At 26.2% G+C, this 13858-nt stretch overlaps 1 protein-coding gene and 1 long non-coding RNA gene across 2 annotated transcripts; one reads left to right on the plus strand and one right to left on the minus strand.

Moving 5' to 3' along the window:
* Window positions 1-2058: 2058 nt before the first annotated feature.
* Window positions 2059-3938, minus strand: LOC127283803 (uncharacterized). Its single transcript, XR_007843395.1, has 3 exons — window positions 3404-3938; window positions 2877-3051; window positions 2059-2390 (listed from the first exon to the last, which is right to left on the minus strand). It is a non-coding gene; the product is annotated as an uncharacterized LOC127283803 (long non-coding RNA).
* A 1799-nt stretch (window positions 3939-5737) lies between these two features.
* Window positions 5738-7378, plus strand: LOC127283785 (uncharacterized). The gene is made up of 3 exons (XM_051308882.1): window positions 5738-6154; window positions 6464-6593; window positions 6900-7378. Exons 1-3 carry the CDS (start codon window positions 6088-6090, stop codon window positions 7126-7128), a joined length of 426 nt encoding a protein of 141 aa, XP_051164839.1. The 5' UTR covers window positions 5738-6087; the 3' UTR covers window positions 7129-7378.
* The last annotated feature ends 6480 nt before the right edge of the window (window positions 7379-13858 follow it).

Consider the following 13858-nt stretch of genomic DNA (forward strand, 5'->3'; position numbering starts at 1 on the left):
TATGGGCAGCGAGAAATAAACTTTTTTCAAAATTTTTGAACCATGGGCGAACTATGGGTCAAGTAGGGCAGAGTATGGGAGGCGTGAAAATCACTTTTCTCAAGCTTTTGTAAACTATGGGCAATCTATGGGCAAAGTATGGCAAACTATGGGATGGGAGGATAACACTTTTTTCTAAATTTTTGAACTATGGGCGAACTATGGGCCAAGCATGGCGGAGTATTGGAGGCGAGAAAAACACTTTTCTCAAAATTTTTGAACTATGGGCGAACAATGGGCCAAGTATGGCGGTGTATGGGAGGCGAGAAAAACACGTTTTTCAAAATTTTTGGACTATAGGCGAACTATGGGCCAAGTATGGCAAAGTATGGGAGGGGAGGAAAACACTTTTTTCTTTTTTTTTGAACTATGGGCGAACTATGGGTCAAGTATGGCAGAGTATGGGAGGCGAGAAAATCACTTTTCTCAAACTTTTGTAAACTATGGGCAATCTGTAGGCCAAGTATGGCAAACTATGGGATGGGAGGAAAACACTTTTTTCTAAATTTTTGAACTATGGGCGAACTGTGGGCCAAGCATGGCGGAGTATTGGAGGCGAGAAAAACACTTTTCTCAAAATTTTTGAACTATGGGCGAACAATGGGCCAAGTATGGCAAAGTATGGGAGGGGAGGAAAACACTTTTGTCTAAATTTTTGAACTATGGGCGAACTATGGGCCAAGTATGGCGGAGTATTGGAGGCGAGAAAAACACGTTTTTCAAAATTTTTGGACTATAGGCGAACTATGGGCCAAGTATGGCAAAGTATGGGAGGGGAGGAAAACACTTTTTTCCAATTTTTTGAACTATGGGCGAACTATGGGCCAAGTATGGCGGAGTATGGGAGGCGAGAAAAACACGTTTTTCAAAATTTTTGGACTATGGGCGAACTATGGGCCAAGTATGGCGGAGTATGGGAGGCGAGAAAAATACTTTTCTCAAAATTTTTTAACTATGGGCGAACTATGGGCCAAGTATGGCGGAGTATAGGAGGCGAGAAAAACACTTTTCTCAAAATTTTTGAACTGTGGGCGAACTATGGGCCAAGTATGGCGGAGTATGGGAGGCGAGAAAAACACTTTTCTCAAAATTTTTGAACTATGGACCAAGTATGGCAAAGTATGGGAGGGGAGGAAAACACTTTTTTCAAAATTTTTGGACTATGGTCGAACTATGGGCCATGTATGGCAAAGTATTGGAGGCGAAAAAAACACTTTGTTCAAAATTTTTGAACTATCTGCGAACTTGTTTTTCCCCTTGATCTTATTGACCTTTAGGTCAAAAGTGATATAAAATTTGATAAAAAATTTAATGTTATGTTCGTCTCTAACTATAGGTAAAAAATTACCTTAAATTTCTAAATCTACTTACCTGGATAGATTTATAGAAAAGTGCTCTTTGAAATTTTCATGTGAATTCTTATTGGCAATTGTCGAAAGGTTATTGAAAAGAGAAATTTCAATATAATTATGTAAAAAACAAATACTTTTTACAAAAAAAGGAAAAAACTTCTAATGAAAATCGAAATTCTAACGGAATTTCTAATTAGCACGTTCCATTGAATCTTTCCACTTGTGATAATAATGATAATTATCAAAAAATTTCTTTTTATAGCTTACGTTCAGTGAAAGAAGAAAGGGGATGTAAGTTTCACGAGGGAGGAGTGGACAACCGTCATTAATAACCTCATACAAACGTTGCGCCACCCCAAAATTAAGAAAAATTCATTATATTTTTTTCAAATTAATTAAATTAAAGAAATTAAAATTTATTAAAATTAATTGTTATTATTAATTATTGTTACTATTCATTATAACTTCAATAAAAAATCAATATAATTATTAGAGGCACGAGACATTTTTTATTTAATCGTCATTATAAATTGAAACCAGATTAATTTTGTTAATCAAATTTTTATTAAAAATAATTAACATTTTTCTAACTTAAAAAAATATATTATCAATATATTAATATTTTCTTTAATGAAAGGAAATTTATTTGTAACATTATTTTTGTTTAGTATTTTCTTGTGTTTAATTTCGTTTATTGTTCTTTTTTTATTTATTTCTGAAATTAACTTCTTTAAATCTATTAATGTTTATTAAATTTTTTTCATATTTTATATATTAAGCCAAATTAATTTTCTATCCAACAATTTTCAATTAAACAAATATTTTTCTTCTTCAAAATCTTGTCTTGTTACCATTAACACCGAAATGCTTCGTATCAAATTCTTCGACCAAATTCTTTAAGTGAGTCAATTTTCCATGCAAATAATCGTGTCTCGTGTTACGTTGCTTGAAGACCGGATCGTTATTCATATTGTAATCTTTAAAAATTTTTATTTTTATCTGAAATGTAAAAAATTTTGTAATATACTTTTTGAGAATTAAAATTCAATTGGGAGAAACAAAATTCATAAATCTGTAATAATTTACAAAGAAATCTACAATTTTTCATTGTCTTTTAAATTAGTTTTGAAACGAAGGTAAATCTGTTAACTTTAAATAATTCCCGAAGTTTGAATTTTTTTCATCTTTTTTAAGAATCCAATACCGTTAAAAATCGAAAAAAATCAAGAAAATTTATATAAAATGTTTTTGTGCATCAAACACAAATTTTACGTTTTTTTCTGCTTGTAAGTTCTTATAAATTATAAGTAAGCTCTAAAAGATGAATTAGAAATTGAGTGATTTTACAAAAATTATTTCCATGAATTATCAAATTTTACTAATAAATATCCGACAAGGACTCTGGGGGAAATATAAATTGGCTCAAACAAAATATAAAAAATATTTTACTTTATCTATTTAGCAAAAAATATTTCAAACAATTACCTTGAGTTCTTGAAAATTCCCCTGAGCTTTCACTATATTATATTGCTGCTGCCACTTATAATATCGACTTTTACTGTTAACGTATTTTTATAATTGTTTATATTCCGGACAAAGATTGTTGAATTCCTCTTTATAATGTCTCCTCTGTTCGTAGTTGCTGTCTTTCGTATAATAACTAAAAATTCAAAACACAAAATTGTCGTTATAAATCTGATTTCCGTAAATCGACGAGTAAAAACCGAAGAAAAAATAAAATGAGAGGAAAAAGAAATCTTAAAATCGAAAAGAAAAAAGCCTGTTTTTAACAAAATTGTCTAAATCACAGTTTTACTGTAAAAGACAAATAATTAAAAATTAGTGATAAAAAATAATTATTTCAGTATGTAAACAAAGTTCCACATTTAATTGACGGGGAAAATACTGAAATCATAAGAGAATTATTGGTTTTATTTTCCAAATATAAAAACATCATTTGTGTTATTGTTTACATTTTTCTAACCTACATGTTGTTTGAAAGTGTTACTCACCTGCAATTGATTGCATAATCCTTTTATCAATCACTTTAACATTTAATTCCCGAACACATTTAATTATTTTAACACTCGGAATTATTTCTAAAACATTGAAGAATTTACAAAAGCCGCTATCGAAAAAACCAACCGATCAAAACAAACTTTTCTAGTGATGACCATTGATGACACCTGATCATTTGGCAGATCTGTCGGCAAAGAGTACGAAAATACAAGACTAACCGCAAATATTCATTTTCTAGCAGCAACTTCAAGTGGAAGGCATTTGTACGTTTTACTGTACATATATAAAGGAGGGATTGGTTTTGTTGTAAAATCCCTTCGTATCGCTTGTTAAACGCTACCTATTTCAAGACTCACATGACCTAATATTTTCTTAAACTACATGCACGACATATCTTATATCTTTTGATAAAACTCTTCTATAGATAATACTGTACACCTTGCGACAGATCCTCAATAACCATAATTATTCATATGATAAAGAAATCAGCACTCAATGAAAATTTATATGCATTTTTTTTTGTAACAAATATATTTAGTCAAAATTTTTTTCGTGGTTTCTTTTATTTGACCTGATATTTATTTAACCTTATTTTTATTCACCAAATATTTATTTAATATTAATAATTGAAAATTAAATTTTTATAAAAAAATTCTTTTTCTTTTTTTAATAATAATTAATTATTTTTCAGAAGTTTTTCCATTTGTGGAACATGAATGTCGAATGGGACCGGAAGTTTGTAAAGTGCAGGCCAAAGATTGTGCCGAATATACACGACTTCGAGAATGCTGTTGTCATGCTCATTTAGCTTCATATTGTAAGTAACCAAATATATTTTTATTCTTTTTATGTATATATACATATATGTATAGCATATATGAAACGAAAAAGAACAATTGTCTGATGCTTTTATTATGTACAATTCTTTGAAATATGCGAAAATTTGCATAAGTTTAATTGCACTTGAAATAAAAATAAAAATAGTTCTTTTAGAGAACATTTTTAATGATAATAAAAATTAAGAAAAAAAGGAAAATTATAAAAAGTTATTTAAAATTTAAATACATAATTAAAATAAATTGTCTGTTTTCAGGGAAATATTTGGCAGGAGATTCGTCTCGCATGAAAATTAGTTTTACAACGATCATGACCGTCCTCCTGATGGTTAAATTATTTTCATAATTTCATCAAGGATGTAGCTTTTTACACCAAAAAGAAATCTGTACAGCGTCATTTATTTTAATAAATTATTTTTTCATTGCTATATGAATTATTTTTCTATTTATATACGCGAGCAATTATAATATAATATTGGTAATTATTGATAGTTCTAAGATTTTTAATTGTATGTACTAGACATTTTTCAAAAGAAAAAGAATTTTTTTTAGAAAATACAGGATATTTTAAAATTATATTTTTAAATTGAAATTGTACTCTAGGTAAAATTTTTTTTTGGTAATTCGACAACGTATTTCTAAAATTTCAAACCCAGCAAATTATTAAAAATATTATAAAAGCTTTTCTCGTCTGAAATAAATTTATCGACTCTAAGCTACTAAAATTTTTACCTCTAATAGTATTAATTATCATTCTTAAATATTGACCAGTTTTAAAGTACCCTGCATTTAAAATTATTTAAAATTATTTTAAAAAATGTTATCGAATTTTGTTACGTTTACATATGTTAAAAATTACTGAAACTAAAAATAATTTTTCAAATTTTTTTTTAAAAGGCGATAAAAGTATTTTTTCTTATTAAATTAATTTTGTCTTTATTGTTAATTATAGGATTGTTATAAACTGAGGTGTAATTGTTTTTATGATAAAATGATAGAGCAGAACACTTGATTATCGACACAAATTTTCGCACTGTAATTTAAAGTTTTCTTGGTAATATGTACTTGAAAGTAATAGGATATAAATCGATTACGCAAATTATCCTATACACGCAAAGTATTGTCTACATTTTATCATTAGTTTACAAAGGTCATGTATCCTTTTAGAATATTTTGTAATTTCATGGGAATCATTAAAAGTTCAGGGATTAATTTGTGCTTTATTTTTTTTCAAATAAATTATTGGTTTTAAAAATATACCAATTTATTTGAATAAAAATAAAATTTTATTTGATTCAAATAAAGTTTATTTGTTTCAAATAAAAATTATTTGATTTAATTAAACTTTATTTGTTTTAAATAAACAATATTTTAACTTCATGTAAATATTTATTTGATAAGTAAACCGATTTTTTAAATCAAATAAATTTGTCCCTTTTTCAAAAAAAAATAGAAATTAATTTTAATTCACTTGAAGAAAAAAGAAACGTGACAATAAATTACAATTTACTTAACGATAATTTGAAAAGTATTAAGAAAACAAACAATTCTATTGTATTCTAGTTTTTAGGATCAGTAAACAAAATTTTACAGTCAGTTAAACTTTTTTCCTACCTCTTTTAAATTCAAGATGAAGAAGAAGAAGAGAGGAGGATTTTCAGTTATGAATAACGGAATCGCGAATGATCTACATAGAAATCTTAGGTCTATATTGTTCACAATTCTTTTAAGTTTCAAGTGTTAAACGTGGACCACAACAAAATTGCAAATTGAAGAAGAAAAGTCCTAGCAAAACAATTATAAAGCAAATTTTTTTATATATTTTAAAAAGCTTTTAAAAAATGTCAATTTTAAAAAAAGTGATTCTTTTGTCTTTTTCTATTAATTTTTGTTTCGCCGATAATCAACGTAAGTAAAATATTTATTCTGATAAAAAAAAATGTTGCAAAATTTAATTTATTGAAATTATTTCATTTAATTTATACATTAATTCTATCGTCAAAAATTGCATATATAGAATATTAATACAATTATTAATTTATTAATTATTAATGACAATTAAAAAAATTATTGACGTTGATAATCATATTTATTTAAAAAAACAAAAAACCTTAATTATTAAAATATAACATTTTTTATCAATTAAATAAAAAGGGAAAAAAATATTTTTCTACAATTGCGAAAATATTTACTAGATTAGACGTAAATTCATTTTAGTGCCCCTGAGCGTTGAGGATCATAATACGACAACCGCAATGCAGAGTGGCCGTCAATTAGGCGTCATATCTTTTCTTCAAAAACTTATACCGACTCAAGATCCAAAAACATATATATCACTTCCATTTCAGTAAGTATTTTTTAATTTAATAAAAATATAATATTTGATAAAAAATTTGGCTTTATAAAATTCGATCAACTTGAATTTTAAATAAGAATTCATGCGTCTCTTATATTTTAATTGCATACGAGAATCAAAAATTTATACAATTTTTAAGAAGAAGAAGAAGAAGAAGAAGAAGAAGAACAACAACCCAAGATATACTTTCAAAATATTTAAAATATAAATTTTTCAATGAAGAGAAAGAAATTTTGTGCTAAATTTTATGTAGAAATAAATTAGAACTATACAGTAATAAATATTGTTCTTTTTCAGTCAAAGATGTCCACTGTGTGACACTTCGGTTTATTCCTACTGCGGAGAGAGACTTTTACATGATGCCTGTTGTTGTACTACTAAATCTTCTAATTATCAATTACCCAATCAATGTTACCTAGCCGATTGCAGTTTTTTACACGCGAATACTTGTCGTGAACATCGATTAATTGCTAATTGTTGTTGCAGCGATGAATATCGTTCTGTTCTAAAAACTTTGAAACATTAATAATTATCAGATCATCATATATATAATAATTGACATCACTCAGAGGAAAATTATGTTTGAACCAAATTTATTTTCTCTACACTGAAAAAAAATTATTTGGTTCAAATAATCGCGGTTACTTGTCTATTATCTAATTAATATTTATTTTCAATAATACATTTTTTTCTGTATAAAAATGCATTTATTTGCGGTTAATTCAATCAAAATTTGGGGTTGTTTCAAATAAATTATTTTCTGAGTGTATTTTTCAGTTTATATAGTGTAATAATTTAGAATATAGTAAAATATATAAAAATTAACAATGTAAGTTAAAGTTTAAATTATTAAATAAATGATATTGTTATAAATAAAAATAGAATAATTGATGGTATAATTTTATTTGTATAGTAAAAATTATTATTGGCATAAGTGGAAAATCTATAAAAATAAAAAAGAAACAAATGAATTAATAAAAATTCTAAACTCGTACCTGCGCAGATATACTTTTCTTTCTTTAAAAATAATCTTCTCTTTTATTGTTAATAATATAAAAAATGAGAATTTCAGAAATCTTTTACTTTAAATGAATAGAAGCATATATATGCGATATTATATTATGATTATAAAACTGTTTTTTAAAATTTTTTATATAATAATGCGATTCTTTTAAGAAATTCTCTTATCTCACTTTCATTCCAAATGAATTAATGCATAAGTGCAATAAAGGTCCCTTCGAGTCAAGTGAAGGTTAAACACGTGCTTCTTTCTCGTATACCAAAAAAAAAAAAAAATTAATTGATATCCTTGCCCTCTATTTTAGAATATATTTTTTAATGCAATTTATTCTTAAATTCATTATAGTCTCAAAATAAAGTAGATAACTAAATTGTTTTAAACATTTATAATAATTTTTTATGGAAAAAATTGAAGAATATAATACCTAGGAATTTAGTTGTATAAAATTGAAGATATATTTCTAAGAAATATTAAACGATAACAATTATAATGAAACAAAAGTGGAAAGAACAAATCTAGAAATTGAGTCAGTACCTAAACATTCTATTAAAAAAAAATTCAAAATTCCTAATAATTATAATACCATATATTACTATCGCTAGCTATATGAGAAAAGATTCCTTTTCTTTTGTTCATATTTGAAAAACGATTACCTTTTTATATATATATATATGTGAAATTTGATTAGATGCATTTTAAAATAATTAAAGAATTTCTTTTTATAATCTTCTTACGTAATTTTAAAACAATTTTCCTAATCGTTTATTTCCTGTTTATAAGAAACTTTTCTAAAATATTGGGCTGACATAATATAACCATATGATTTTTTTTTGTTCCGAAAAAAATAATTTCAATTTCATGGAGAAAAAGCAATTTAGTAAGTGTATACCTATTTTCTAAATCTGTTTATTAACTGAAGATTTGAATGCTACTATATATAATGACAATTCAAACACATAATACAAACAATATTTTACATAAGTATCTAAAAAAAGTTGTTATAAATTTTCTGTACTTTGCACTTTGCACCGTAAAAATTTTTCTTTTAATTCAATAATAATAATGCAAAACAATATTGTCTCTAATAAAAAAAGAGAAAGTCACCAAATCGGTATCATTTTTTTTCTCGATAAAATCTAAAATCTTCCTTATCTCAAGTACCTATCTATATTATTATAGCAAAATGTGTTCTATATTTTCCGGAGGGGGATTTTTTTTGTCAAAATCTATTTGTTTTATATCTGTTGCATATATGCTGAAAGGATGCAGGAATTTTTTTTCTTTCCCCCTTATGAATATTCGTATATGGTGAAACCAATATCGCGACTGCAGTTTAGAGAGAGAGAGAGAGAGAGACGACTGCGTCTGAAACTGACATTGTTTTGCAGGGGTTGTCGCCCTGAAATGGTTGGCACGTGTAACCCTTTTGCGTCCTTGAAAATTATAGACACTGGACCAGGTAAAATTATTGACACAAATAGAATTTCAATTTTCAATAGCAGAATTTGATTTTTCAATAATAGAATTTCAATTTTCAATAACAGATTAAAGTTTTCAAAAACAGAATTTGAATTTTCAAAATAACACAATTGAATTTACAAATACTGAATTGAATTTTTAATATCAAAATTTTCAATCCTATATTATAAAAAAAATGCAAAAAAAATGCACAAACTCTAAACGGATTTTAATTTTTTTTGGAAATTATACCATCAATATTCTTTTTCTATAAATGTATTCGAACTATGTAAATTTACAACAAGAAATTGCTAATATAATAACTTTTGGGAGAGAAAATCCTCGACAATGGCCTTCAAATGTCAGATCAGGTGATCGGATGACGTAAGAAAAAAAATTTCGGCACGTAATACATTATGTTGCATTTCCAGGCGATTTCATAAAGGCGCAACATGCACTCGAAAGTGACCCGTCGTCCTTGCTCATTTTTGGGTTTAATTTTAGGGTTTAATAAGTGGGTTATTTTAAATCTTACGAAACAGTTACTCGATCTTTTACTCTTCCCCGAACCAGCAAAAATTGTAAAAAAATAATAATTTCAATACTACTACAAACATAATAATAATAATCGTAAATTTTTTAATAACAATTTCACACAATTTTTGCCAAATTTCAAGAAAAATAATTCACTGAAATATATAATTTTTGCTTGTAAATTTCAAAATGTAATAGTTTAAAATTTTGTTTCATCAATAATTTCCTTAAATTAAATGTATTAGTCAAAGAACAATTTAAAATCAAATTCTAATTTTGTAAACATTTGTGCGTGTACAATAACAGGAAGATATATTTTTTTCACACAAATTTTCTGCGGAATGAACATTATTTTGTTGTAAATCATTTCGTACCTAAATATATTTTTAAAAAATCTATAAATATAAAAATAATAAAATTAAAAATTTTTAATGAAAAAAAGAACCAGTTTGAAGCGGAAACAATTTTTTCATTGACTGGGATATATAATCGCGCGAAAGTTTTTGGAGACATCATATGCACTTACGTATATGTATATATATATATACGGACTCAATATATGTCTGCCAAGTCTGTGAAAGAAGTTTTTATATTTCATTTTGCAGACTTAATGGTATATACACTAAAGATGAAGTCAGATCGACACGTGCGCTCCAAGAACGCATTCAGTATATTATAACCGGTCAATTTCTTTTATTGATCAAACTATTTCTGAATCGCAAGTCCGACCCAGTTTCGCTTTTTCATGATAAATATGCAACAATTATAAAAAGGGTCGATTAAAAAATAAAATACATCAATTTAGAACACGGAATAAAAAGAGAAAATTGACGTTTTAAGGAGGAAAAAAAGTCTTCTATAAATTCAGATTAGAACAGAATCAGTAAAATGATTGATATTAGTTAGAAGATAAATCTCCATAGTATATAATTGGATTTAATGGATTATGTATTTTTATTGAAGATAAGACAAATTATTTCTTTAAACTAAAAATAAATATTAAAAAAATATATTTAAAGAAATGATAAACATCAATATAATTATTTGTCTGTTTTTAGATATGTGAATGATTTATAGATCATCTGATTTGCTATATATATATATATAAATATATAATTATAAAAAGACAAAACGAAAAATAAAATATTTTCATAAATTATATATTGATAATTAGAAAAAATTTTTACTAATGGATCTTAATTATAGAAATATTATTGACTAATGGACCAGACTAGACGCTCCAATTCAAAATCAGCTGTTGTAAGAAAAGGAAACGCTATGATAAGAAATTTTTTTGATAATTATATCATGAGAAAGTTATGTATTATCAATAATTAATTTACTACATCAAAATTCGTAGACTGTACGCACACAAAGTGCAAGAATAAAAAAGTAGAAAATTAATCATGAATGATCATATCATTGAAGATAATCTTAATATAATTTAGATCTATAGGAGCTTAGTATGACTTTGTGAAAATGCTTTCATCTAATTTTCTAAATTTGTATATACGCAAGTTGTATAATTATTATTATTATTATTATTCAAGTATTCATATAAATAATTTAAGGAAATTTTAGAAACAAAATTTGAAAAAAGCCTTTTGAAATTTAAATTTGAAAAAGTTTCCAACGCGTCATGATTTTGACAAATAACCTTCAACTATATAGAAAAACTACAATATTTATTCTGAAAATTTAAAACATGTGCGACATATTTCGAAAACTTATTTCTATGTAGTTTTCTTAAAACGCTGAAGGTCATTTGTATAAAGTTGTGATGACGTTATAGTCAATATGTCGAATCCAAATTTAAGATATATATAAATTAACACTCATTATTCTTTATGTAAATCTATATAAGTTACGAAAAAACAAAACTATAATTTCAAAAAAAAAAAGAAAAAGTAAATAGTGCGATGCGTATATATATGAAGTGACGTATATTGTCTCTATATCAATTTATAAAAGAAACAACAAATAATTCAAGTCAATAAAGAAGTTAATTTACATTTTCTAAATGATTCAAGTTTTAAATTTTTGACAAAAATGTGTGCGACTGATAATACTCGATTAAACAATGTTTATATAGAGAAGAGAAAAGACGCACAATTTTTTACCTTCTTGAATTTTTTCTATATTCTATATCAATCCCCTTCCTTAAATATTGTATATGAATGTCGATTTGGAAAATAAAAATTAACATCACTAAAAGGAATCTTTTTTTTTCTTAATATTCTGATACTGTCCTGATTATAATTACACGTGGAAACCTGTTCATATTATGCAATACTGTTGTTTGCATGATCCATGATTCAAATAAGATGAGGTCGCACACGTGGAAGCCCATATCTCTAATTATACATATATCAAGCGAGGAAAGTTCGATATCCGATCGAGAAAAGTTCACCGGACTGAACACATTAACAATTTCGTGGCCTTTTTAATTAAGAGTGTGATTCAACTCGATTTGTAACGTGTACTATAATCCAGACAAAATGCCATATTAATTTATACAGGCAATATACATAAGGAAGGATGAATAAAATGATGACAAGATAATAATTTGTCATTCAATTGTTAATGTTTCTGCATGTGGAATAACTTTTTTTTCATATTGATACCACAATTGGACGATTTGAGAATTATGTATTTAATTACGATAAATGTAGGTTATACACGTTTTAAGGTTTCAATTATAGCACACTAGGTCATTTAGACACTAGATAAATTGTTTCGACTCTAAATTAAATTCGTTACTTTAGATACAATCAAATTAATGAAACTACTGTTAATTGTTCATGCTAACAATTGAAACTATCCCTCATTAAAATTTTTTAACTAATTCCTGATTAAATCAGGACAGATTAATACGGAAATTGTGTACGAAAACATTCCGAAAATGATCCGGTTCAGGTAGAAAGACAAAACCAAAATTAGTCAGAAATTATTTGAAATCTGCATGCACACAATCCAGTCGAATTTCACGATAATCCAGATTTAGAATGATCAAAAATCTGAATCAGAAATGAGTCTAGAATAATTCCAAGATACAAAATCTCCAATAAATCATCAACAATTTGCAATCAGTTCGAAACTAGTGTCTAATTGCCAATTGTTAAAAATACATTAATTTGTATATGTACTACTAACGATTGAGATTACCATATATTATTTATTTAAAATTACCAGCAATTGAAATTGCGTTCCATTAATTAGAGATTAAACTATGAAAGTGGAAACGGCAAAAGGAAACAAAAATGTTTTCTCAGAATTCTTAGGGACTAAAAAATTCTCTTTAAGGAACTAAACGCATTTTTGAAGATGTTCTTTTGGCTAGAATTTTCTATACAATAAGTACAATTCGCCTCGTGGAAATAAATTGTCAAGTCATGAAACACGTGTCGATGCCTAATAAAAAAATTAAAAAAAAATTAAAAAAATTGCTTTAAATCTTTGTTTTTTATCCTCATATATTACACTCTTGAATGAAACTAATTTATTAGTCAATTATACCAATTACTAGACATGAAAATATAGTTATTTCCAATTTCTGCATTTTTCCATTTACAATAATATTATTTATATTTTTTCTATACAAATAATAATTTATTGAAATTGTACTTTTCACAGTATAATTTTGTAAAGAAATACATACTTTTCTTCGGAATTCATTTTTTTATAATAACAAAAGCAACCATAGAAATGGTGTAGAGAGATAAAAAAAGTCATTGCAATTGAATTTTTGCCGATACATATATATATATTATATATATGTATAATAGAGAATACCAAAAATATTAAACTAACAATGACAACCTAGAAAGTTTGGATTTTGCGATAAGATTCATTCACCTCTTTCATTTTTATACTTGACATACTCCAGATTCAATATTTTATTCTTGGATTCTTTTTTTCATTATTCTTGAAGAAGAAATATATGTTTTGAATTTGTCACAATGTTTACTATTATTAAGTTAATTATTGGTCATGAATTTTTTGGCTTTTCTTAATTACTTTTCTAATTAGTAGAATGACAGGAAAATCCCACTTCTCAAAACCTACTACTAGTTTCTCTAGTACATACAAAAAAAAGGGTCTTCTCGTCTAGACTCTCTTTTCTAAAACCAGACGTCCTTGGTTCTCGTTTTCAGACTGCATAAAAATAAATGAATAAATCCTATTATCCTCCAGTTCTTAAATTTTTAACGGACACGATGTAAAGTGTGTCTACGACTTAAAA

Source organism: Leptopilina boulardi, unplaced genomic scaffold, assembly GCF_019393585.1.
Source record: "Leptopilina boulardi isolate dan_hultmark-lab unplaced genomic scaffold, ZJU_Lbou_2.1 LbouV2_119, whole genome shotgun sequence".
In the NCBI taxonomy this organism is placed as follows: domain Eukaryota; kingdom Metazoa; phylum Arthropoda; class Insecta; order Hymenoptera; family Figitidae; genus Leptopilina; species Leptopilina boulardi.

Bases quoted from the DNA above. Each gene is read 5' to 3' on its own strand.
- LOC127283785 (XM_051308882.1), top strand. From the start codon at position 6,088: ATGTCAATTTTAAAAAAAGTGATTCTTTTGTCTTTTTCTATTAATTTT. The intron at 6,155-6,463 runs GTAAGTAAAATA...AATTCATTTTAG, and splicing joins TTGTTTCGCCGATAATCAAC to TGCCCCTGAGCGTTGAGGAT. The intron at 6,594-6,899 runs GTAAGTATTTTT...GTTCTTTTTCAG, and splicing joins TATATATCACTTCCATTTCA to TCAAAGATGTCCACTGTGTG.